We start from the raw sequence: 23744 nt of genomic DNA, 5'->3' as shown, positions 1-23744 counted from the left end.
GGAGCACTGGCTCCAGGGCCATTATGCAGGAAGTTGCAGGTTTCTTCCCAGGTGCAGACTTGGAGCTTGGATTTCTCCTCTGCAATGAAGCATGCTTCTCCTCCCCCAACCCATCCATTTCTTCCTCCACACAGCCAACATCCATCAAGACGAGACCAGGTGTCAGGCTTGACAGTGGCTCTGGAATAAGAATCAGCCCTCGAGAGCCAGGCACAGGGATAATTGTGTAAACTCATAATGATAGCCTCGTGTAGACAAAATCTCAATGTGTGATGGTGTGGTGTGGCATCAACAGTCATGGGGGACCAGAGAAGGGGAGATGTGCTCTGTCTGTAGGAGTGTGAGATGATGCTGGGTGGGGCTTTGAAGCATATGTAGGAGTTCACCAGATGACTGGGGTGCGGTAGGGGATAGAGATGGAAGGAGGCACAGGAGCTGGAGTTGATTTGGGCAGAAATGATACCAGGGAGCCACGTTAGATCATAATTATGGGACTGGCCAAGTGAACAAATGAAGGGGTGGACATGAAGACCAGGTAACAGTGAACATGGAAAACAAGAGGTGATGTTGTATCGCAAAACTAGCCTTTGGCCCAACAAAAGTGTGAAGCCAAGAGATAGGCTACCCTCTCTCTCTGCTTTCCCTATAGACACTACATGTCTACTGGTAGCCCAAACTTCCCAGGACCTTCTAAACTGTGTTCCAGAAGGTACTTCCTATGTTTTGCTATTAACTTGCTGCACCAAAGTTTCCTGTGTCTTTGCTTCCTCCACATTTCCCTGTGGTGTTGTTATGGTTTGTCCCCTCTGAAGCTCATGTTAGAGCTTGATTTCTGTCGTGGGATACTAAGGGGGTGGAAATGTAGATTATAGAGATTAGAGATTAGAGTCTTTGGAAGGTGAGTGATTAGAATTCAATAAGGTCTTTCGAGTGGAGTCATCATTGAGTGTTGGAAGGTTTAAAGAAAAGAGGAACTCTGTAGGGTACCCCTTACCCCGGGATGCCCTGCGTGTCTCAGGACTCTGCCAGCAAGAAGGCTACCAGTCCCCACATGGCCTGCTTTCACCTGGGACCACTCAAGTTTCATTACTCTCTAATTCACTCATCTGTGGTCTTGTGTTGTTAGCAGCAGCCACGAACTGAGACAAATGCTTAGGAACAGGAACCAGGAAACACGATCGTTGCTATTATTTTTTATAAAAAATAGTCTTTTTTTTCCAGGACTTCATCATTCAGTCAGTCATTCATGCATGCATGCATTCATTCATTCATGGATACAGTATTTTAATCGCATACTCACTCAATCATCCTCTGCCATTCATTTGATTATCCACTTGCTCCTTCATTCATTTTTCTTGTTTATTGATTCTCTTATTCGTGCAGTCATCCATCACTCGCTGTCTGCTAAGGAATGCACATAACCCCCCCCCCCCCAACACACACAGAACTGACTGAGCAAAGCCCTTCTAGGTAGACAAAGGGGTCTCTCGGTCCTGTTCCTGGAACCAGTCTGAAAGCACCTCTGCTTTTAGGCAGCACGCCCCTTTACCCTGATCCTGTGAAGATCAGGAACTGTGGAGTGGAAACATGGTTCTCAGTCCTTCCTTCAAAATGGCAAACAGACTCAGTGCACTTCACAGACCAAGCCGATTCAAAGCCAACAGATCAAAAAAGAGAACTCATTCAGGCAGAGGGGCTGGTAATTGACCTTTCAGTCAGTGGTGAGCGAACTTTTCCTGTGGGGTCTGCAGTTCTTAGGAATAATGATGAGAGACCAACCATCTCATTGTTTATAGTTTCCATTGAAAAGTAGTCACTAAGTACCTACTGTGTGCAAAGAACCAAGCCAGGGACTGTGAAGAATGACTCAGACACGTGCTTGGCTCCGAGAATCACAGACTATAGTGATAGAGAGAGGGCTAACACTTCCATTGACTGTCTGATCCCAAGCACGAGTGGTGAGTCAGGAGAGCATATGCCTTAAAAATGTTATAAATTCCAATGGGAGAAGTCACTTCTCTTTGGGGCTTGGAGAAGGCTTCTCGAATACGGAAACAGCTGAGTGAGCTCTTGGAATGTGGGTAGAATTTGAATTAGTTGATGAAATGGGGACTTGGGGCGGGGAGAGACTTAGAAAGCTTAAATGATGGACAGAGATACTGAGGTGGGAAAAGCCCACAGCACACACATGTCTATTGCTTGATACTTCCCCTTCACAGATGAAGAACAGGGTATTTCCAAATCAGGATGACTTGTGAGTTATCTTTAAACCCAGGCTGGTATGATTTGGGACCGTGCTTCTTCATTACTGCCTGCCCATCACATGCCTCCCAACGCTCTTGAGGATTAACATACTACCTCATCGATCAACTTCAAGGCCAGACTCATGGGGCATTCAATGCCCCTACAATGCTCCAAAAGGCTCTCCAATTTAGGATCCACAAGACCAGCCTCATATTTGACTCTGTCTTGCCACGTGACCTGATAAAACCCTCTGATAGCCCATGGTTGCTTTTCTCAGTGGCTCAGTGGGCACTGGGGAGAGCAGACTTTCAAAGTTCTGAGTGCTGAACTTGATCATGGAGGAATCGGAACTCAGCCACCTGAGCCACATGGGGCTTTTTGCTTACAAGCAAAGTCTCCGGTAGACGGGGCTGGACTAGTGCTGCCCTGAAGTCTCCTGATTCCCATGGAGGCTGCAAATGAACCTGCATGCTCCTTCTCTGCTTGGCCATAAGCCGTCCTTACTCCCCCATTCAAACCCGAGAGCAGAGTCTATGGAAGAAAAAGCACACATGAAACTGCCTGCAAAAGAAACTCTACCTAGGATTGGGGACAGTGCCTAAAACCCCGAGGCAAGGTTTTTCCTATTTTCAATTAAAGACACACCAAGCTTCCAAACAGAGGACAGAGAGTGATCTCTGTGCTTTTGTTCTATGGCAAAACTCTTAAATTACATTAGATTTCTGCTGTCTTCAGGGAGTGCTTCCTGAGCTGGAGGTAGGGCTAGGTGCATTCTTTCCCCAGCACTAATCACATGGGATTGCTGCCCTGTTTTAAAGACGTGCATGTATTTCCAAGTTGCACTTTTTAAGCTCTTGGAGTCTGAGCTGAGTCAGCTGTGATGTTTCCAGGTTCTGTCACAGTGCAGAGGGTCAGTGGGCTGCAGCAAAGTCTCAGCATCCCAGTGCCTGGTGTTTGGTCCAACTTGCCTGTACAGGGCTTGGATGGCACTGTACAACGACTCTCAATAGTATTGCCTACTTGCAGGATAGCCCAATTCAGGCCATTCAGATAGCCTAAGCAGTGTTGCCACACACTTAGTAGGACCTAAAAGTTGCTAATCATTAATCATGTACAGGGTCTGTGCAAAGTGCTTGCCCTCCATCATCTCTGAAATGCACACAGCACAACAGCTATTTTAAGATGATAACTACTACTGTCCCTGATTTGCAGTGGAAGAAAATAAGGCTTAGTCATACAGCTAGTGTGGTAGAGCCTGGATTTGAACTCAGCAGGGAGACAGATTCTTCTGTTGAAATTTCCCACCACCTTCTTCTGACTCCATCTAATTAGGTCTCAGCCTGACATCTCAGAGCTGAGAACAGTGGTTCCTGTGACAGTGCCAACAGTAAAACCTTTAGAATCTGAGGACCAAATGGAACCTCAAAAAAAAATGTCCAGTGGGATGCCTCCCCTGTACAGACATTAAATCACTAAGGGAGAAAGTGGCCACAGGCTAGCATTCCTGAGTGTGAGCCGCCCTGTTCATAGCCCTAAACTTCTCCCCTCAGGAGAGTCCTTTATTGATTAGCATTCTGATGGGCAAGACAGTGAGGCTGGACTCTCTTCTGGGGGCAAATGCATAGGGAAAATATTCAGCTGCACTTGTGGAGAGTTCAGGCTAAAGTCTACTGCTCTGAACAGGAGTTAGGTAGGGGCCACTGCCAGTGACCCCTGAACACTCTTATAAAGATCAAATGAGAATATTCAGATCAAGCACTATGCCAGGCATCACACAGTGCGTGGCGATACCCTCTCCTCTTTCTTAAGTTCCTAGGGGAGGGAAAACGGTTCTGTGGCCTCTGGAATACTGTGGGAACTGTCCCCAGGTGATCTGGATTTAGGAATGAGAGACTGGAATGGCAGATGGTGACCTCTGAGCCCCACAGCTCGAAGCATCTCCATGCTCAGCAGTCATCCCTCCATTTGCTCAAACACCCTCTTCTAGTGGCCTCAGAAAACCCAGTGAATGAGATGCGGTATCCCGCCCTCCATATTTGCCAGCTTTCATAAAAGGTAGCATCCTCATCCGTTCAATGCATACGGCAATTGAGACATATAGGGAGAGAGATATTTGCCCAAGGTCCAAGACTGAAGTGATAGGGATGAGAGTCCCATCTGCACTCCACTGGATTATAGAGCCACAGATAGAGCTCTCTGGGATGCCTCGCTGCCTCTGAAGGAGATACAGACATTGTAGGTGATTTTAAAGAAACCCAAGTTAACTGTGCCCTACAGTCCCCTCCATGGCCAGTGGGACCTCATGTTGTTAAGAAGGGTGCTTGGGAAGCTGGCTCAGACTTGGTGTTGAATACTTGTGGTTCAGCTCAGTTAAGCAGTGCTTCAGGATCCAGGAGAGGCAGAGCTCAGAGTACCAAGACCCAGTGATGAGATTTTCAGACCTTTCTTTGGGCTACTGAAAGGTTGCAGTGCCTTCTCTGCAGGGCAAAGAACCTAACAGATGAGCAGAAGCCCTTTCTGTTTCCAGTCTGTCATGCAAGCCAGGTCTTATCACCTGGCTTCTTCCCCTGAAGATATCTTTCTATAGTCCTCACTCAATTTGTCTCTGAGGACTGGACTGCCTGACCCTTTCTTCCTGGGTATCTCTGTGTATGATCCCAACACAGATGAGACGAAACAGGTCCCACTATCACCCCAACACACCTCAGGTCACCAGGCAGCATAAGGCCCGTGTTGTGCCCCGACCTGTAGCCAGAACATGTTTAACATCAGAACTTGGATATTTAAGTGTGAAACTGTTTGGAACCCTTCTGTTGTCTGCAAAGGGCTTTTGAGCATTAAGCAAACCAAGGCTGTCATTATTTTTCCCCCGATTTCTTTCCAGTCTCCTTGTTCCTATGAGCAACTTTCTGCCTGTTGAAAACGAGGCCTGCATGGTGTGCTTTTGGTCCAACAAGGTCACCAGACTCCACGTGGACATCTAATAACTGGACATGCCACAGCTGGGGAAAGGCAGCTGTGGAGTAGGCTCCTGACAGGGACATCCCAGGATATGCCAGCTTGGCACCCCAGCCATCTTTTTTACAGTTTGCACATTCCTCTGAAGTCCTCAGACCACCCTAGCAGCAGACCTGTGTTAGTTGTTCTTTCCTACAGACATCTTGTGTCCCAGGACCAGCCTGGGGGTTCTACCGCCTAGACGTAGCTGATTCCTTTTGGCTTGCAGAGGTTTTAAGGATGGACCAGTAAATCACAGTTTCTGTCATAGTTAGCCCTCCCGGTCAGCACCCGGAGGCATGGCCATTCCCAAGGAGACATGCATTGAGTGTAAGCACCCTCGCTGGATGCTCGAGGTTGCACCAACGTCAGCCCTCATGGGAGCGGGAAGAGCCTCCCAACATTTTTGCCCACCCCAGAGAACGCAGTTTTCTCCACCTGTGAATCTGCCTCATCTTGCCCCCATACATTCCCTAGAAGAGAAGGGTACACATACCCCTGCTGGGGGCCAGTGTCCACTCTGGCTGCTGCCCCTGGGTGTTCACACCAACCCTCCCACGAGGTTCTTAATTCCTTGGATACATGAATCTGTCCAAAACCCTCATGGACGGTGGGTTCAGAACTAAGAGAGACAGACGTTTCATCCCAACACAACACCCAGTGCCCCCAAACCTATCCAGGGGAGCATATGGAGGGCACAGTGCTTACCTTTAGAGGGTCGCCTTTGTTTGGTCTGCAGGGACGAGAAGGTGCCCATGACGGCCCCCATGGCAGCGAAGACTTGTGTGCGACTTGGGACCCCAGGCCCTGTCTCTTCCCTCCCCTGAAAAGAAATCGGTGTGGATTGCCCACTTTGAATTGGAGGAGAAGAAAAGCAAGAAAGCAAAAAAGCCCCGGGCAGCTCGCCTGCAGCTTGGTATTCAGAAAGCGTGGGGCCGGGAGCCTGGAGCTTGTGGCTGCCGCCTTCTTCAGCCAGGCACATGCACTGACTCCCAGGGCCAGCGGCTCGCGGGAACCTTCACAGACGTCCCCCGGTGCGGACACCCAGTTGGGCCACTGGCCTCTCCGAGGGCCGAGCCCGGAGACCCAAAGCCTGCCTGATGTTGGACACGGGGCCGGCGTGCCCGCCCGGCCGAGGCTGCCGAGCCCGCGCCGCGTGCGGTGCGGGAGCTGCGCTCCGCCTGCCTGCCCGCCCGCCCCTGCTGCCACCCGGCCGCTCCGCCCCGCGCTCGGGCTGGATCTCAGGGGGCCGAGTACCAATCATGAATGAACAGCGCCAGGGACTGGTGCCGAGTGGAGAACCGGGTGCGGGGTGGGTGGGGGTGATAGGGTGGGAGGAGTGGCGGAGGTCTCTGCGGGGACCGCGGAGGGGCGGGGTGGGGACCTGGCTCCGCTGTCTATATTGCTCTACTCTTGGCTGTGCAGGACACCGGGGATGTTCTCCTGGGCAGACAAGATGCGGTCAGGCTGGTGGGTGCAGCTTGGGAAGGAGGCAGCAGGTGAAGCCCAGGATGAACGTGAATATGTGAGTGTGAGTGTGAGTGTGAGTGTGAGTGTGTGTGTGTGTGAGTGTGTGTGTGTGTGAGTGTGTGTGTGTGCGTGCTTGTGCCTGTATGTGTGTGTGTGACACAGTGGGAGTTAAGATTTCATTTGACTTCAGAGAGAATCATTTAACTAGTGCCTGCAATTCTGGGGTGGGGGAAATCCTGCCCTACCCAAAGAGAGTTGTCATCAGGACGAAGGGCTCCTTTGAACTCTGTAGGAGGTGTTGGGGACCTGAAGAATCCCCCCAGGACCAGGGCTCATTTCTAGTGACAGGAAGTAGGGAAAGTGGGGAAAGGGAAGTAGCTGCAGGCCCCCTTAGCTCCCCCCCCTCTGTGTGTGTGTGTGTGTGTGTGTTTGCACTCTCACGTGCAGATCAGTCATCTGTGGAGGTGGTACTTGAGTTAGGGACCCAGGGAGTAACCCTTGAATTTAGAAAGCAATCTCCCTTCCATGACCTTCCCTTCAGGTGACAAGGACCCTCAAGCCTCACTTCAGCTTTCCACTGAAAAGGCAACGATTGGGGACCTGTGGCCTCACCTCCTGGTGGCAGCGGATGACAGGGGTCTCCCTAGAAAGCTACAGAATTTCCTCTTCCCAGCCTAGCTGCCTGTCTGCCCTGTCTGCCTGGACTTTCACTGAGAATGCCCGACCCCCACGCTGTTCCCAGACTCCCTGTCCAGTCATTTCCTCTGCAGCACACAGACACATGCAGTGTTTGGAGCTCACAGCATCCCTCAACATATGGCTTCATAAACACGCACACATATATGCTACCGTGAACATATGGGTACAGGTCCCTCAAGCCCACACAGACACTGAGCTGCTGCCCACAGACTCCAAACCCATAATACACACAAGGGTGTGTGTGTGTGTGTGCATCTGTAAGACCCCAGTCAAGACCCTCATATGTGCTCATGGCACAAAGAGCCATCAGCTTTCTCACACACATAAACTTACACATACAGGAGTGCGGTCTGACTCCAGGCGTATAGGACCGGTGAGGAGCTACCCAGCCTGTATTAGCTGTCCTTCAGGGCCACAGGTGACCTGCACCTTGGCTCAGGGACTTAACCCTTGCTCAGATCCCAGCGTGAGTCCTGTTTTGTGCAGCCGGGACGGGGCACTCAGTATTACATGTGCCTGTCACCTGCATTGCCCATCGCCGTGGGATCACATTCCCCATGAGACACCACAAAAGTCCCAGAGGCTAGTTGCTTCAGGCCTGCCATCAGCATGGAGAGAAACTGAGGCTTGTTCAGAATTAGAAACTTGTCTGAAGTTGTCCAGTCAGGACTTGGGCCTAGAATTTATTATCCAGGGCTCTGTCATAATCTCCCAGGGTCATTTATGTTGGCAACTGAGAGCACTAGGGGAAAAGGCCTGCTCGGAATCCCACCCGGTTCAAAACCTTAGCTTCAAAGTCTACAGGTGTCTCAGGCTTGCCCGAGTCTTTTCCCCTGGAGTGCTGGATGGTGATGGACAGAGGAGGCGGTTCCTATCTCTTTCGTGTCCTCTGGTAAAGGTAGGAAAGTTGGGGTTCCCAGAAGAAAACTAGTGTAGTGTGATTCAAGGAACAGAGGCGGGCTTTGATAAGGAGAACACAGGGCTGCCCCAGACCTCTTCACAAGTTCCTCCAGTATATCACATGGAGAAGTACCAAACTGCCCCCACTGGCTCTGCTAGCCACATGATTTGAATCCTCAGAAGCAGGGCAGCATTTGAGAGGTTACCAATGGCCAGAATGCCGTTCTTGTTTTCTTGCTACAATCCTCTGAAGAAGCAGCCTACAGGGGAAACCCTCTGCTTGATGGACCAGACATGACGAAGTTCTTCTAGACCTCTAGAAGATCGAGCCATGGGAATATCATGAAGTTATCAATATGAAGTTCTAGTTGCTGAACGTTTTGTAGCCTTGCTTCGTCTACCAATTCTTCCTGACTGTTGGTCAGCCTTTGGGGGATCTAGCCACACAAACCCTCCCTATTGCCCAGAGGTGCCCTCTAGGGCCCTCCTTCAGGGCCCCTGTGTATCCTCTGCCTAGAGTATCCCACATCCCCCTTCTCTCTGGTAACCCTCTGCCCAGCTTAAATCTTTTTCACATCTCATGCCCACCAGGAACCTCTCCGGGTGCCCAGCCAGTGCCTCCTTTGGAGTTTCCAAAGAGAAGCACTTGAGGCTTCTTTTTCCCACCTTATAACCTTCGATTTCATTGTCTTTTTGCCTATTTGGCTTTCCCTACGTGCTACTATAGTGCTGTGCTATCTGTTCAGCTGCTAGGCTGACACAGATGTAGTCACTCTATGTGGGAGGGAGGGAGGAAGGAAAATGAGAGCTTGCTGTTGGTGGGTTTGTTTTTGGCTAGGATCTTAGTTACTTTCTTTTAACTGTGATGAGATACCATGTCCAAGGCAACTAGTAGAAGAAAGAGGTTCCTGGGGACTTGCTTACAGTTTCCAAGGGAGAGTCCATGTCCTTCTGTCAGGGAGCATGGCAGCAGGCAGGCAGGCAGGCAGGCAGGCAGGCATGGCTGGAGTACTAGATGAAAGCTTACAGCCTTCTGCACAAGCATAGACAGAGACAGCTAACTGGAAATGCCATGGACTTTTGAAACCTCAAACCCAACCCCAGGAACACACCTCCTCCAACAAGACCACACCTCCTAAACTTTTACAGTCCCCCCAACTAGGGACCAAAAATCCAAATATATGAGCCTATAGGGGCCATTTTCCTTCAAACCATCATGCTTGGTGACCAGTTCACTACTAAAAATTGATGACTGCTAGATTATTCTTGACCATGTAAGAAGCACCCTGTCTCAAGCAAAGATTCATTCACTCCCTCATTCATTCAACAACTGTTTGTGACATAGCTGCCCACCCTCAACCAAATAGCTACACTCAAAATAGTCCATTTATTCTTGATTTTACTCTAAGGGGTAGGTATTATTGACAAATAAACACCACACACACACACCACACACACCACACACACCACACAAGAGCCTACTTCATGTGAGAGACATTCACAAAGTCTGAGGAATAATTGGAGAAGAACACCAAGAAGAAGAGGCAAGGGAGGCAAACACAGCCCCTCTCCTGCCTCTTGGGAACTTGCACAAAAGCAGCCTACTGTGTGGGGAGAGAGAATGCAGGCAGGCAGGCATGGTATGTGGGGGGGCGGTGGGGGGTGTTGGGGGGATGGGGGGATGGGGTGGGGGGATGAGGTGGGATGGGCTTTGGGGGGTTGGGGGAGTGGGGGGTTGAGAGGTGGGGGGTTGGGGAGTTGGAGGTGGGGGTGGGGGCTGGGGGTTGGGGGTTAGGGGGGTGGGGGGGACTGCTCGAGGAGCACACCGTCAGTCTCCCTGGCTGCAGGACTTTCTTGTGCTTCAGGAAGTGCTGGCTACCAGGAGAGACTCATCCTACCTGGTCCTGCCTGAGCTTCAGAGCTCCGTGTCCCTCTGTGTCCTTTTGTGTCCTGTTCTAGCTCTGACTCCTACCTCATCTGTCCTACTGTGAACCAAACTTTGGGTGCCCCAAATTTGTTACATTAAGACTGTAACGGCCTAGCATGGCTGCATTCACAGACTGGGTCTCCAGGTTAAGGGTAGCACTCTGGTTTTCTAGACTCCGTCTCTCTCTTAAAGAAAATAAAAAGTACCAGATCCACTCCATGGGCCCTATGTGCACAAAGATGGGTGTGTATACTGGGATTCTGTGGCCATTGATCAATGACTTCAGCTTTTAGCTGTCAACTTTCTCAGTCTGGGACTGCTGGAGACAGGTCCCTATTGCCTGGGTCACCTTGACTATAGGGTACAGTGCTCAGTCTCCACCCTCAGAATGCACGATAAGCAAGGCATGAGCTTCTACATAGTACTCTTTTAGAGCATGCCTCTGAGCCTGTTCAGGGGAGAGGGGTGGGGTGGTCAGAGGTCTATAGGGATCCTGGGGAAAATCTGAGCAGTTTTAACATAAAGGCTGTTTTTGCCCACTCCCCTGGCCACTCTCCTGCTCTCTCTCTCCTTTCTTTCTCCCCTAACTTCATTCTTTTCTTGTCCACTTTTCACGTTTCTTAGTCCCCTCTTCTTTTCCTTCCTATTTATCCTCCCCTCAATCTCACATCTTCCCATCCATCAGGGCAATGGCAGTTCCTCCCACCACAAACAGAAGTAACAAGGTGCCTGGAGTTCGGAAACTGATAGCACTGAGTTCAGATCCACTCTACCCGCTTGCTGTGTGATGTTGAGCATGATGAGCGATTTCTCTGATCCCTACTTTCATTTTGGGCCATTGTATGGACATTTCTCTCAGCCTGCTGCTGGGAGGTTGGTGAGACACTTCTTGCAAAGCCCTCACTATGTACCCAATACATTGATAAGCCTGCGATCGAGGGCGGCCACCTGCCGCACCCGCTACTGTGGACCAGGCCTGGTGTTGCATTAATGGGTACAGAACCCAGTAAGCCTCAGTCTTTCCCCGTGGCTTCCATCTTTTTCATCTGTTGGGTAGGAAATCTATTCTCGGGGTCCCCATCTGGTATTAAAAGATCGAGATTAGCGAAAGCAGAGAATGCGGTTGGCACCTGATCATGTGCAGTTCAGCGCTATGCTCACTCACTGCTCCTCGTGCCATTTCCCAAATGTTCCGCATGCATAAGTCGGCCTCCTCAAATAGACAGGAAGCTTTAGAAAGCAAAGGCAGGGGTTCCTGCTTTGCATACATACCCACTCCACTTCGCCCCATCCCCCACCCAGGAAGGAGCTCCAGATCCCCCTCAGGGCCCACAGAGAGTCGACCTGACACCAGTCAAGATGTAAAGGCAACTTCACCACTTAGCTCCCGAGGTTAAATCCCTTCTAGTGACTGTGTCTCTGTCTGCTTCCTCGTCTGACACATGAGCATCGCTACTTCATGGATTGGCACGAGGACTGGGCAAGACCAAAAAGAGAAAGGACATTGGCACCTTCGCCAAAGCACCTGGCCTGTGTGGTGTCATTTACCTGGGGACTCAGTGAGCAATCCAGCAGCGATTCTACACATGCTCGCTAAACGTCACATAGCTAAGTCAGGCTATATCCGGATCACGCAAGTTCACACTGGATGAGAGAAAGCAAGAATTCCCGAGCTCAGGTTGCTGCTAGTTGTGGCTGCAGATTGTCCACACATCAGGCCGGTCCCTCACAGTCTCGGCTCATGGAAGGAAAGAATGACGCTGGAGAGGTCGGGGCGTCGGGGAATCAGAGGATCCTCACAGCACACATTTGTGCAGACGGATGCTACAAACGCGGTGAAGCTTCGCAGGCCAGGGGTGTGAAGACAACTTTCAAATCAGGTTGTGAGTCCCAGACTGACTATGTGACCTTGGATAAAATATCTGACTGTTGAGAAAGCTCCCCCTCCCCACCCGCCTTCCCCAACCATGCGGAGACCATCTATGACATCTATAACAAGAACAGGATGAAGCTGAAAGTGATTATAATGATCAAAGTACCTAGTGGGGAGAAGGGGCCCCAGAGCTGGATGGCAGTCCTGACTTAGAAAACTTTACTGTGTGCCTCGATTTTCCCTGCTGGCCCCTTTTGCTTACATTTCCTCTGTCTCCCCAGGAAAGAGAACGAGAACTTTGAAGGGGACTTGGGCTCAAGAGGAGCATCCTCTCAGGCTGTGTTCCTGTGCCCCAAGCATGGCTTCATCTGTCGAAGCCGATCATGTTCTCTTGGGAGCAGAACTAATGTGAGCTTCAGGGGAAGGGAGGAGGGGTCTGGGGACACCCAAACACACAGGCTATGCCACGTGTGCCCTGAGTGGCTGCACTGCCCCAAGGGATCGCGCTTCCTACTCTAGCACTGGCGCAGGCATTGCCAGGGCCGGGTGAGCTCAGGCAGAGGGCATCCTCCCACACAGCTGAGATGCTGCCAGTGGAGCGCTAAGTCGCCTAGATCCTGCGGAGGAGGGGAATTCCTGGAGCCCACAGGCTTGGTGCCCACACTACACTAGGAACAGGGCAGACACTTCATGCACCTTGATCGAGTGGCTCTCCAGGGGTGGGTGCGGGAAGATGGGTGGATTCAGATCTGTTTAAACAGTCGAGTATCAGGAGACACCTTTCCTCCTAGAGCAACTGCATGCGCATGCGCATGCATGCGCTTAGACTATACAAGAATCTATGGCTCTCCCACAAAGCGCATTTGTGGACATCTGGTTAGGAAACTCCACCTGTGGAGGAAGGAAAAAGGGAGGGGCATGACCTGTTTGCCTCTGAGCTCTGTGACTTCAGCTTTATAAGGCCAGATATGCACATCTATAAGATTGGCATGGTAGCATCTAGGGTTAACTGAGGGCAGCGTGTAAGGGTTTCCGTGGGTGGTTTGGAGGGCTACGAGGCGAGGCTCAAGGTCATTGTCGCATTGATGCTAACCTTCATGCAGTCACACCAAGGCAAGGTGCTGAGTGAGCGCCTTTTGCTTGTCACAGCCGAGCCTGCCTTGGGGATGACAGGTCTGTGCTTACTGTGCTGCTCACAGTCTCAGGGGATGAAAATCTGACAAAGAAACTGTCACACGCCAGCCATCAGAATCCCCTCTCCACGTGTGCCATCCGGAATACCAGGCTTGACTCTAGTCACTGGCCAGCCCCGGCCAAAATCCTAGGATAAGTAAAAATTGAGAACACCAAAGTCAGAGGTCTAGGTCAGCTTAGGAAGGTGACAGTCATAGGAGAGGAGCCACACACAAAGGGTGAGAGTCAGAGGATGTGGAATGTCAGGGATGAGGGTCTGAGCAGGGACGGGCAAAGGTGAGGGAGACTGTACGTCACCATCCCTTGTCTCCCTGTGGCATTGAACTTCGTGGCAGACAGTCACTGTGAAATTCACTCAGATCGCTTCTCGGCCTTTTGGCTAAGATCAAGTGAAATTCACTCAGAATCTTGTGTTTGTTAAGTGTGTGTGTGGAACGTGCCTCCCTCTCCCCTCCTTGGGCAAGTGCGTTCATTCCCCGGCATCACTCTTCTCTGGTTATGTAATCATTGCGTTAACGAGGGCAGCCATTCTCCTCGGTGTTCTTACCATGTTCCGGTCACATGCCGAGCCTCAGTTAATCATTTCAATAGCCTCATGTGGCCGGCACTTTCATTAGCTCTCAATTAGTATATGAGGCACCTACAGCGCGCAGAGAGGGTGCTAGCCTGTCTGATGTCACATAGAACGTGAGTGGCGGAGCTGGCCTGCAGCTTGGTCCCTGTGCTTCTGGAGTTCCCAATTTCCCCTCTTGCCACCCTGGCAACTGACTTCACCTCTGGGGAGACAGAAGCACACAGAGGACCAGCAGATATGCTGCATTTTCTCAGAGCGAAGGACAGAAGCCAAGTGAGGGGGGGACCGCAGGGTCCTGGAGCCTCAGGATGACAAGTCTAAGTCTCAGGGTCCCCCAGTGCTCTGGGGTTGCAGCCACAGCTGGCTAGGGCATGTGCAGGATCTGTTTTCCTTCCACAGGAAGACCCGGGGTTGGGGGAAGAGATTAGGGAAGGAGGAGGGAAAGGCAGACAGAGGACCTGATGAACAGTAATAATGTCAGCTATAAGTGGATGGATGCACCCAGCACCACACAGCAGCACTGAACCTGTCCGTATGATCCAGTACCGAGTGCATGCAGCTGTCTGGGAGTGAGGCAGCCCCAGGGCAGAGTGAGGGATTGAAGGACTCCTATCACCATTGTGCTGAGGGCTGACCCTGGGACAAGGTCTGCTGAGACAGGGGAGTATCAAGCTGGGGGAATCGTCACGGAATTTGTTATTTCCTGTGAGCACATACCCAGCTCCACATTTGAGACCTGTGGACTCTCCTGCTTGGGCTACATGATATAGAAACAGTGGGTTATTTTCTTCGGTTTTGGCTTATGGAGGTTTAGCATACAATAAAAAGCCTGGAGCAGTCTACTATTGTCAGTAAGAGGGTAGCTGAGGGAGATGTCGGCCTTGACAATTGCAGGAGGAACTTGGGGGTTGGTATCTGTTTAGCACATTGGAAGCACAGTCTCCAGTAGGGTGTGGATGCTGAGAGAACTGCATAGGCTGGATATGGCTAGAGTGATGGAAATGGCTCCTTTCTGTGTAGGAATGTTATATGGCTGCAGGCCTCATGCCTACACTGAGAAAGAGAGTCCTGATCTATTCCTTCTGGCTAGAACAATCATGTCCCCAAGCTAGAGAGCAGCTGGCTCAGACATCACAGGGAGCTAGCAAATGTCTGGTCTAGGCTGAGAGGCCCCAGCTGTGACCCAATGGGACACTGATCAGATTGGGCATAAGGTGGAGCTGTCTGGGGCTGTGTTCCTGAGGTGAAGCCTACCTCCACTGCAGTGTACTGTAAGCCTACTCCAAATGTTGAGACGACGTTGGGCATTGGACATTTTAAACTAACTATTTCTCTTATCACTGAGAGAAATGGGAACTTGGAACAGAAATTAAAGTTCAGCCACTTGTGAAATAGACAGAGCCACATTGCTGGCACACCTCAGGAAGCTGTGGATACAGAGATTCCAGCAGTGTCCCTGTGGCAGGTAATGCTCTCTTCTCCATGTCATAGATTGGTAAACTGAGGCACAGATTGGCGATGGCATCTCCTCCCCTCCCCAGACACAAACCTGACATGACCTATAGTGTCAGTCTCTGACCTCAGCTCTTCTGACTTCAAGGCCCAAACGCTTCTCCTCGCGGATGAGAAGCCGGAGAGGAACAAGGAGACAGAGAGAAAAAGGGAGGAAAGAGTGGCAGCATGAAGTGGGGTGACCGAAGATATGCACTCCCGTACTCCAGAGTGGTTACCCTGCACCACAGAAGGGCAGCCAGGGAAAGCTTTTGTCTTGGATGACAACACAGAACCCATGCACATAGCTCAGAGCATCCAAGGGCAGGGGAGTGGGAGGAGGAACTGGGTTGGGGTGGGGAGAGGCAGCAGCTCCAGCAGCAGTGACAGTCCAGCAGCAATTGCTACCTGCCTTCCTGAGAAGACCACCCTTTCCCCCCAGGAGCTGAGAGAGAGGGTAAAAGGCATGGGAGTTCAAGCTGGTTCTCCCCTCTGTGTACTTTACGTAAAGTTTCCCTTCCATTATGTTGTTTGTAGCTATTGTGAAGGGGGTCATTTCCCTAATTTCTTCCTCAGTATGCTTATCCTTTGAATATATAAAGGCTACTGATTTGCTTGCGTTGATTTTGTAGCCAGCCACTTTGCTGAAGTTGTTTATCAGCTGTAGGAGTTCTCTAGTAGAGTTTTTAGGGTCACTTAAGTATACGATCATATCATCCGCAAATAGTGATAATTTGACTTCTTCCTTTCCAATTTGTATCCCTTTGACTTCCTTCTGTTGTCTAATTGCTCTAGCTAGGACTTCAAGAACTATATTGAAAAGATATGGAGAGAGGGGGCAGCCTTGTTCCCACAGAACAAACAGCCTTGGCAACGGTTGCTCATTTCTGGTTTCTGTTGTCCTGTCTTGCACTGAGCTGACCCACAACATCTGAATGTCTTGGGTTCATTCTGGTGCTAAGGTTGCTCATTGATAGTCCAGAGCTCGTTCCTGGTCTGGAATCTTCATGGTGCATTAGAATTCACGCTCACAGCATGGGGCTGCTCCAGATGGGGGATGCTAGGCAGATGAGCCCCACATTCAGGCCGATGTGCAATGTAGACAGGGGTTGGGAGTTTTGGGGGAGGGGGGAACTGGGAAAGGTTTTAGCATTTGAAATATTAATGAAGATTATATTTAATTTAAAAAAGAGGGAGAGAGTTTGTGAAGAGCCAGTGATATCAAGTGAGAGGACCCAAGGAAGACAAAAGACCTAAGGTCAGATCCCTACAAGGAGTGCCCCACGCTCCCAGTGTCCGTAGGATCTGCCACCTGTGATGTATGGCCTCCTGACTGACTGCTCTTCCCCCAGCAACCTAGTCAACTTGGGGCCCTGCTTGACCTCACGTGTCCTGGGATGACACCAAAGATGCAGAGAAAGAGGTAAGTTGTCACAAGTCTTGAAGATCATTTGAAGACAGAGATAGGTAAGAGCCACATTAGCTTAGGGAAGAGACATAAAGTTTAATTTAGGAAAGAAGACCTGAGAGGACAAATGGACCAGACACGGCTCTTTCAAAAAGATGTTTGACTTGAGCCTTGAGAGGCAGTAAGAATTTGCCAACTAAAGGCCATTGTCAACAGATGATTTTATTTGTGGACCCCCTCCCCTTTCCCCAGAACCAAAGGAGTCTGCCTGTTTAAGCTCATAGAAAGAGCCTGCTGGGCCAGGCAACATTTCCCCAAACTACAGCTGGAGAACACTGATACAGACATCATGAGTGGCTTCACAAAGCCCGTGATTCATGATTGAGATGGGGGCTGAGTCAGCCAGAAGCTGGATCCTCCTAAAGCCCTGGAGATGGGACCCTCCTAGCTTCTGTAGGCAACCTGTGTTAGCCAGCTTTCTGTAACAACCATCCCTGAGAAAATCAGTGTATGAAGACAAAAGGGTTACTGTGCTCTGGTTCTGTGGCAGCACACTGTCTTTTCCCGTTTACTATTGCTGTACAATATCACAGCAAAAGCAACTTAAGGGTGAACAGTTTTATTTGGTCTCTTAGTACCACCCAATCATGTTAGTAGGAGCGAGAGGCAGCTGGTCACATTGCAGTTGTCAGGAAGCAGAGGGATGAATGCTGTCAATTTTGAGTCCATTTTTATTCAGTCCAGGACGCAGCCTGTGAAATGTTGCTTCCTACATTTAGGTTGGGTCATTCTATCTCAATTTACCTAAGCAGGAAAATCTTTCACAAGTATGCCCATATTTTATTTCCCAGTTGATTAGTAGATCCTGTCAAGCTGATATCAGTAGAAAATCCCATAAGTCTAGCCCTTGTCAACTTGATGCCCAAATATATCACTTTAAAAATCATAATGCTTCATGCTTTGTCCCCATAGGTTCATGCCCATCTCATAATGCAAAATGAATTTCAGCCCAACTTCAAAACCTCCTAGAGTATTTAACAATTAGCATTGTTTCAATGTATAAATGTAGTCTCTTCTGAGATGCAAGTAATCCCTTAACTCTGAGCCCCTGCACAGTAAAAGAAAAAAACAAGTTATATAATTTCAACTATTCAATGGCACAGAGTAAACATTCACATTCTCAAACAGAATATAGCAAAGGATGGTTAGACCAAACCAACACCAAAACCCAGCTGGTAAAACCATCATATGGGTGATGCTACCAAGTTCTGCCAAGCTCCCAGGAGTGTGAAGAACAGGGATTGGTGCAGAGGGGAAGGTGATGGGTGGGGCCTGATCCCATGGAAGCACTGCGTAGTAGCTTTGTGCTCTGATCACAGGAAAACCCTTCCCAAGGCATCTCCTTTCAAGGAGCAGAGGACCCCACCCCTTCAGCCGAATTCTCTGTTCAAACCCTCTCCTTTCAAGTAACTTTTTTTAAAAGTTAGAGCCCTTCATGGGTGGGATCTTACACCCACACACCCACACTCACACCTACTATCCCAAGTCAGGGCAGGATATCGCTCTTTAACCATTACAACTTCCTTTGCAGCTCTCATGGCTGTAATTTTTAACTTGTGCAAACTCTTATCCTCAACAAACGGCACATTTTTAATGTGCCAAACTTTATGCTCTTTTCACTATAGACTTGAATAAGTGCAGTAAACAGAAGCCGTATCCCAGTCTGAACGTTTCCCCGCCTTGAAGTTTCCTTCAGCAAACAAATTAACTGGTCTTTAGCTTCAACCTCATGCAAGCTCTCAGAGCATGGACAGAATGTAGCCAATATATGCAATTCCTAAAGCATCCGGCAAATGGTCCTGAACCCTCTTCCCAATGCCGCCCTTGCTCCCACCTCAAACCTCGTGATCCACGCCTCTATTTTCCACGTTTCTTTCATCATTTCTGTATGCTAAGCCCCGAGAGAATGGCCCTTTAAGCTCTGCTTCCAACATGCTAACCTAAGTACCAAACACATACACATTTCAGCCACAAAATATTTCCCAAAAACTACACAGTCAGGTTTATCACAGCAACGGTCGGTCCCACAACACTTCCCTCATATTGTTTTCTGTACTGGTTACTTTTCTAACTGATATGATGAGATGGCCGGCTCAAAGCAATGGGGGGGGGAATGGAGAGAGAGACAAAGAGAGACACGGAGAGAGAGAGAGTTTATTTTTTCTCTTTGGCAAACAAGGTCTCTCATGGAGCTATTGCCCCCAGTGCTAAAGGGATTGGGTCTGTCATGTTGTACAAATGCTCTGAAATCAGCAGAAGGAGAAATAGACCTGAGACTATACTTGAGGATCTCGGAAGACTCTGGCATAATTTAGAGCATAGAGACATTTTCGCTCCCATGACTTTCCCTCTAGAGCTGGACTAAATTTGCTCTTCACTTTCTGTGAGGCACAGCGCCATGAAAGAAACAGAAAAGGCTTCTGTCCCAAAATGTTCCTTCTTTCCCTGATTGACTTTGTTATTAGTGAGAAAGTTGGCACTAATACGGAATTTAGGCTAGAGCATAAATAGCCCAGTATTGAGCCAGAATGCCCAGATTAGTGATTAGCAAAAATGTTTTGCTAGGGGAGTGTTTTCCTAGGGTAAGCGAGGGAAGGGTACTTCAAGGAGAAAGACACAGATCATGACAGAGCCCAAGGGGTGTTATTGATGAGGGAGGTTTCCACATATAACCAGAAGCATATATCCTGGCTGAGAATTTGCACCAGGCAACTTTTTGACCTCTGTGGGAATGTCATCTTTCATTGTGCAATGTATTCATTCATTCATTCATTCATTCATTTCCTTACACATTCATTCACTCACTATTGATTGCTATCCACAAGATACACACCCACACACCTGCTTGTGTCTGTTTCTGTTGCTGGCACCAGCACATACCCATGATCAGCCCTGACATTTTTTTCTGCTTCCTGGAGCCCAGGAGTCTGAATTATGAAGAGGACAAGACTTTCTTTCAAGTACAGTATTTGGGATGCATGAACTTGGCAGTGAATTAGGGGAGCACAGATCCCCCAACTTGGCAATGTGAAGAAGTGGGCATAAAGTACTCAGAAATGTAATGACCAGGACCACAATGTCCAGAGGAGGCAGAGAGGTCAGTAGGCTTAGAGTCTAAGGTCCTCAGGGCAGGGTTGGGAATCTCATTCTTGGGAGCAATGGGAAGCCCCAAGGAGTTTTCTAAATAGCATTTTTATTTAGAAAGGACCAAAGACCGAAAGGCAATGCTGGTGACTGGTGGCTTCTTAGATACTATGGTTAAATACTCACATCAGGACCTGCCATTGGTACCAACCACATGCCTGGCTCAGCTTTCCTCAATGTTGCTGGTTCCCACTTGGCTGTTCATATAGTTCTGAACTGTCGTCCTGTGGACTTGTGCAACCAACATCAGTTAAGATGCATGTATGTCTTTATGTACACAAAAGGACCCCTGTTGCTGCCTGATTCCTCGCTCCCTTTACCTCCATAAAAGGAGAATGCTCAGAAAAGAAGTGACTGAGTGCATCCGCCGGGTCAAGACCATGGCCTGGCTTTGGATGCCCTACAAAGCCTTTGGACAAATACCTTCTACATGGGTGGGACTTTGCTTAGAAGTCTTCACTTTGCAGTTGAAGATTGAAAACAGAGAAGCCCAACCACAGTCTTGGAGTACTACCTACTTAAGGCTTCCCAGAGGTATCAATTTAGAGGTTTTTAACAACTGCCAAATGTTCTGTCCCCAGAGTAGAAGAATGGCCTGTCACCTGCCTCAAACAGTCACAGCAAGGAATTGATCAGCAGATGCTTGGGAAATGCCAAGTGTGAAGAAAAAACCTGAACTTGTTAGCGTTGGCCCAAAGGTGGTTGAAGAAAACTTTTCCTTCTTCACTCTCTCTACCAGAGAGGGGAGGGGCAGGTGAACTCCTCTGCAACCGGCCAAAGGCTCTCAAAGCATGAAACTAGTCTGCTGTGTGACTGCCCGGCCCACGCTCCTGGAATGCTGCATACATCTCAGGGGCACAGTTGTGACACAGGCGGAATGGAGACCCCGAACCTCCCATGGTTCTGATGAACCCCAGTAGACAAGCTGACTCCCTGAGGCTAGAGGCTAGGTCTGGTTCTGGGCTCCAGCTTCCAGCACCTTCCTCCATGGTTGAGCCTGTCTACTTCCCAAATAATTCCCAAGAGAGTCGTGCTTCAGAAGCAAGCACAACTCTGGATCTAAGATTCCTGCCCCACATAACGGATTGTTTTGTTTAGAGGTCTGCTCAGAATTACCCTTGGGGGGAATATTAGGACTGAAAAGCTGGGCAGGACAAGATGGAGAGGAGAAGAGGATCTAGCATCTTGGGGCCTTTGTCCTTAGGGCAGCCATTAGCCCAGGATGGCCACCCCTACCACGCTCTGACTAGATCCCAGCAGCCACCAGACAGCCTCATTCTTTTTCTGATCATAGACACATGGTCCTGCCCTCCTCTGTCTCACAGGGGATCCCTGCCGTTTCCGGCAGACATTCTCATCTGTTGTCGAGGGCACTGCTGAGGTGATGGATGCCCCTGCTTCACCCACTTCTTATGTTCCTCAGCTCCCGGTCTGCTCAATCACTGCGCTGGAGCTTTGAGATCAATCTTCCATCTGGCCACACCAGTGCCCTACAGGTCCATGGGAGCAGACTCAGGGCTCTTCTCGTTGCTAGTGAGATTCTCCTGCTAAGCCACCGTGAGTGTGGGTCTTCCCACAGCCATGCTGGCTCTGCTCCTCCATGCACTGTCCACAGAGGGGCATGGGAAGTCTTTAGTGGACTGCAGGGTCCGACGATGTCTGTTTTTAAAGGCTTTGCCTGCCCACACGGATGCACTCTTACCCCCAACCCACACTTAGCAAACCTTTACACACCCTGAACCAAACCCTTTGGTGGTCCTGGATTCTGCACATTCTGGTACACCTCCTCCTGGAAGCCTTTCCTGAGTTCAATAACACCATCCTCCCCAGCCAGAGATGCATGACGGTCACAGTGACTGATACTTTACTTCTAAACTAGAGCTCATCTGACCATTTTCAAATGCTCATCAGTGGGGGCTTAGATATGTTAGTAAACCTTCTAATCCAAGGGTGCTGGGTGGCCCAGTGTGGCCCACTCAGAACTCTGCAAGAAAATCCGGTGCAGCTGCAGCAAGTAGTAGCTGATTTGGGCTTATTTAATTTTTTTTAATTGCAAGCAACAGAAATTGAGTCTAGAAATGATAGAAGGATTTGAGTGTATGTGTGTGTGTGGGGGGGGTGTTACTCACGATCAGAAAATGCATAGCAATCAAATCCAGACGCTGCCAGGACAGTTAAGATGTCTTGGCAGCAGGAGCTTGCCAGCTGCACTTCCGCGGGGCAGATCGGCCACCTGATATCACCTCTAGCTCTCTGTCACTCCACTCAAAGCACACACTCGCCACAAAGAGAGTCAGTCTGTGCACTGCTCAACTTTTGAGCAGGAATGAAAGGTGGAAACCCACCCTCCAACCTTCTTACAAGAAGTGGTGTCCCAGAAGCACACTCAGGGGCTTGGCCGAACAAATGGTGGTGGAAGTTGGCAGGGGGAGCTATAGAAACTCACACGGCAGAGCAACATTGGAAGTTCACTCAGTCACTGAGTACACGCAGGTCTGGGGGGCCAAGGGTTGGATGAGTGTATTTGTATTGAAGTAAGGAAGTTGGCTCTGCCTCTAATGTGTCAGGGCCACAGGCTACCTGCTGCTCGCACACAAAGCCCTGGAGGACTAAAGCAAGCCAGACGGGCAGACCCCTCAGACTTTGTGCTGTGTGCTCTTGGTTAACCCCGTAGCTTCTCTTAACTTCAGCACCCTCACCTGCATCAGAGCAGAGCATCTAACTTGACGCCTACATATTTCTGGAAGAACGAAATGGGATGACACCGGGAAGGTGCCCAGCTCAGGGTCTTATGCATTCCAACCACAAATTCTGCTCCTTTCTTCTAGGGAAGGTCTCTAGTCTTGACAATAATGCTGCATCTGGAAGAAGGGTGTGAGAACCTTTTCCTGCCTGTTCTCATAGTCATGAGTTGCGTGGGGATGAGCCCCACTAAGTGTGGACCAGGCACAAAGTGAGACCAACAGAGATCTGGAGCCGGGATCACAGTGAAGCCTGTATCCCTCACACGCGTGTGGTGACAACAGTGTGAACAGTGTAATACTGCCTGTCAAGTATAGGCTTAGTTCCCAGAGTGATCTACAGTGTACAACACTTGATAATTATAATAAATGGCCGTGTCTGCCTTCATATTTACTGTGCATCACTTGAATCACGGTTTTACCAGGTCCTCCCTCTACTTATAAAACAGTTTATGGAAATCAGTGTTCTGAGTTATGGTGGCAGTGGCCTAATCCATTTCTTTTATCACATCCCTTGATGGCATCGAGAGGCCATGTCAGACCATCCAGGTTTGTGTAAATGCATGCTACTATGCTCACTCAGTGATGGGCTTGCCTAGTGACACAGTCCTCGGGAGCCACCCTAGCACTAAGCAATACACGCCTGCGACCTGAGAGCTGAGACTGGACCTGGGGCCCGGAGTGTGGGTCCTTGGATTGAGCTGAGTTACTCCTTCTTTGGGTTCCATACTTTCTCCTCTTCCTGCACATCGCAGGCAACCAGAGCAGGGCCCAAGCTGTTCTCCATCCCCTGAGAATTGTGCTCTTAGCTGCCCCCTCCCAGGCCCATGAGAAGGGAACAGAAGCTCAACCCCTGAGAGGCGGAGGGCGGGTCCTGTGGAGAGACAGACTTTCCCTAGCTCTTTTGTGGTTTCCCTGGGGGTGGTTTCCAGAATAGTCCTCACAAACCCATACCACCCTGAAAGTGGGTGCTCTCTGCGTGTCTGTGAGTGTGTGTGTGTGTGTGTGTGTGTGTGTGTGTG

The 23744-nt window shown here is 49.7% G+C and overlaps 1 protein-coding gene across 1 annotated transcript in view; it reads right to left on the bottom strand.

The window, feature by feature from the left end:
• Window positions 1-6371, bottom strand: part of Kcnip1 (potassium voltage-gated channel interacting protein 1) — a 215257-nt gene extending 208886 nt beyond the window's left edge. Inside the window, exon 1 of the mRNA XM_052196684.1 lies at window positions 5950-6371. Within this exon, the coding sequence (XP_052052644.1) occupies window positions 5950-6223 (274 nt within the window). The 5' untranslated portion in view covers window positions 6224-6371. The remainder of the gene's footprint in view (window positions 1-5949) is intronic.
• Window positions 6372-23744: the final 17373 nt, after the last annotated feature.

This window comes from Apodemus sylvaticus, chromosome 10 (genome assembly GCF_947179515.1).
Source record: "Apodemus sylvaticus chromosome 10, mApoSyl1.1, whole genome shotgun sequence".
NCBI classification, from domain to species: domain Eukaryota; kingdom Metazoa; phylum Chordata; class Mammalia; order Rodentia; family Muridae; genus Apodemus; species Apodemus sylvaticus.
This window is presented reverse-complemented; position numbering and strand designations above follow the sequence as displayed.